This window comes from Castanea sativa, chromosome 10 (genome assembly GCF_040712315.1).
Source record: "Castanea sativa cultivar Marrone di Chiusa Pesio chromosome 10, ASM4071231v1".
Lineage (NCBI taxonomy): Eukaryota > Viridiplantae > Streptophyta > Magnoliopsida > Fagales > Fagaceae > Castanea > Castanea sativa.
The window spans coordinates 22,003,213-22,006,289 of NC_134022.1; the positions used below are offsets into that span (position 1 = coordinate 22,003,213).

At 42.2% G+C, this 3,077-nt stretch overlaps 1 protein-coding gene across 1 annotated transcript; it reads left to right on the forward strand.

Annotated features, from left to right (window-relative positions):
• The first annotated feature begins 2,018 nt into the window (after positions 1 to 2,018).
• LOC142612222 (uncharacterized) lies at positions 2,019 to 2,390 on the forward strand. Its single transcript, XM_075784339.1, has one exon. It carries the CDS (start codon positions 2,019 to 2,021, stop codon positions 2,388 to 2,390), a length of 372 nt encoding a protein of 123 aa, XP_075640454.1.
• Positions 2,391 to 3,077: the final 687 nt, after the last annotated feature.

Consider the following 3,077-nt stretch of genomic DNA (forward strand, 5'->3'; position numbering starts at 1 on the left):
AAGTGCAGTCCCTTACGTGAAGGGTGGCAGTCCTCAACAGGTTCGTCTCCAAAGCAACAGACAAGTGCCTTCCTTTCTTCAAGACCTTGAAGCAGGCTTTTATCTAGACAGACAAGTGTGAGATAGCATTCTAGGAGCTGAAGTATTACCTAAGCAACCCTCCGCTACTGTCCATCCAAAGAAGGCGAAGACCTATTCTTGTACTTAATAGTGTCCGCAACCGCGATCAGTGTAGCCTTGATCAGGGAAGAAGATAGGGTGTACAACCCTCCACTACTGAGTCTGTCTAAAGAAGGCGAAGACCTGTTCCTGTACTTAGCAGTGTCTGCAATCGTGGTGAGTGTGGCCTTGATCAGGGAAGAAGATAGGGTGTAGTGCCCGGTGTATTACATCAGCTAGGCCTTCCAAGGAGCTGAAGCCTGGTACCCACGAATAGAGAAGATTACCTTTGCCTTGATAGTGGCCTCTAGAAAGCTGCGTCCGTACTTTCAGGCTAACCCGATCATAGTAATGACAGATCAGCCCATTAAGAAAGCGATGAATAAACCTAAGGCCGTTGGACGAATGGTATAGTGGATCATTGAGCTAAGTCAGTTCAACATAGAGTATCGACCCAGGACAACCATAAAAGCCTAAGCACTGGCAGACTTCATAACAGAGTTCACCTCCCCTACACACGAAGATAGCTAGGATGAACTAGCTCTCTGGACGATCCATACGGATGGGTCATCCACTCATAAGAGAGGGGGAGCAGGCGTCGTCATCACCTCCCCTGAAGGGGACACTTTGAAATATGGAGTTCAACTTAATTTCTTTGTGACTAACAATGAAGCAGAGTATGAGGCCATACTGACAGGGCTAAAGATTGCCCAGGCACTTAGAGCTAAAACTGCCTTGCTAAAGAGCGATTCATATCTCGTCATAGGGCAAGTCAACGGAGATTTCGAAGTAAAGGAGTCGAGGATGTAGAGATATCTGAAGTTGATGAATCAATTAATTGACAAGTTTGATCGAACAAAGTTTGTTCAAATCCCACGGGATCAAAATGTTGAAGCTGAGCTGACGAAGTAGCTAGGAGTGCGTTGTTAGATGATCAGGCGAATATGAATGATTGGAGACTAGAGGAACAAAAATCTCCTAGCATCGAGGAATTCCAAACATTTCTGGTGCACACCAAAACTAGCTGGATGAATCCCGTCCTATCCTATCTCAAGGATGGACGGTTACCTTTTAATCCTGACGAAGCCAAAGAGGTCAAGAAATGAGCGGCCAGGTTCACTGTACTTAATGACGAACTCTACAAAAGGGGTTTCTCGCAGCCCTACTTGAGATGAGTTGATGAAGAAGAAGCCATTTACATTTTGGAAGAGGTTCATGAAGGCATCTGTGGTAACCACATGGGGGCAAAGTCTCTTGTAAGGAAGATTATGAGAACATGCTATTTCTGGCCAACGATGCAATAAGACGTCGTAGATTTCATCAAGAAGTGTGACAGCTGCCAAAGGTATGAGAACGTCCAACGAGTCCCAGGGGAGAAAATGACGGCCATCACTTCACCCTAGCCATTTGCACAGTGGGGGATTGACATTATAGGATTCTGCCACAAGGAAAAAAGCAAGTGAAGTTCTTACTTGTTGCTATCGACTACTTCACGAAGTTGGTAGAGGCAGAAGCGCTAGTCACGATCACAGAAGCAAAGGTATGAAAATTTGTATGGAAAAATATTGTGTGCAGGTTCGGGATACCCCAGACAATCATCTCGAATAATGGTCGTTAGTTTGACAGCCAAGGATTCCGGTCATTCTGCTCAAGCCTTGGCATAAAAAACAAATACTCCTCCCTAGGACATCCCCAAGCCAATGGACAGACTGAGGTAACGAATCGAACATTGTTGAAAATCATTAAGGCTCGATTAGTAGGGGCAAATGGAGTATGGCTTGAGGAGTTACTAAGCGTCTTATGGGCTTATAGAACCATAGCAAGAACCCCAACAGGAGAGACACCTTTCAACCTCACATATGGCATTGAAAGCAGTCATCCCAGTTGAAATAGGGCTTACTTGCCTCAGGAAGGAGTTCTTCGATGAGCACAGCAATGACGACCAATTGAAGCTGAACCTAGATTGTTTGGACGAAGTCAGAGACCAAGCTTCTCAAAGAATGGCCAAGTACCAGCAGAAGATGGCCGAGTACTACAACCAGAAAGTAAAGCTCAAAATATTCGACATTGGAGACCTTGTCCTACGAAGAGTGACGCTTGTGACGAAGGATCCAACACAAGGCAAGTTAGGGCCAACATGGGAAGGACCATACAGGGTCGTCCACTACTCTCGACGAGGAAGCTATCACCTGGAAGATCTGGACGGGAACAAATTGCCGCGTCCTTGTTAGGATGTGTGCCCTTAAATCCTATCGTATGATGCTATGTATGTTATTATGTATGATATTATGTATGACTTAATGTTATGATTAATAAAGTTGTTTTATTTTATCTAAAATAATGGTAACATGAATATTGTGACATTATCATATAGTCCATGAGATGCATTATATGTGATTTAGTAACAGAAGATGTAAATCACAAGTTTCTTGTAAACTCAAAATGTAGTTCATAGTCGGTGATGAAATTGGGCATTTCATCTACAAAGACTATAACATATCAACTAAGATGATTTATCTTGATCATGGAAATGGAGATTTCTAGTTGGTATGTTGATATGTTTTAAGAGTTAAAACATATTGAAGTGGACCTTTGTGAGATTTATTATTCTCGTAACGACTGTTAAATGAATAATAAATTCACGAGTTATATTTGCATGAACTCTTAATCCTGAGAGAATAATGGACCTGATCATGAAGTGTAGGTTATTTTGATATATTAGGAGTGAGATCTAAAATTACGGTCAAAACCTCAGTATGTTGGGCAACCACATTTAGTGTTGATGGAACATATATTCCCAAGATGAAATTCATAATCTCTTATCAGAGATACAAAATATTTCCTTGAGATAAGTTTAATGGGTTTGTTATTCAGAGAGTTAGGCCTAACCACTCTAGTAAGGAGTTACTAAAGTATAT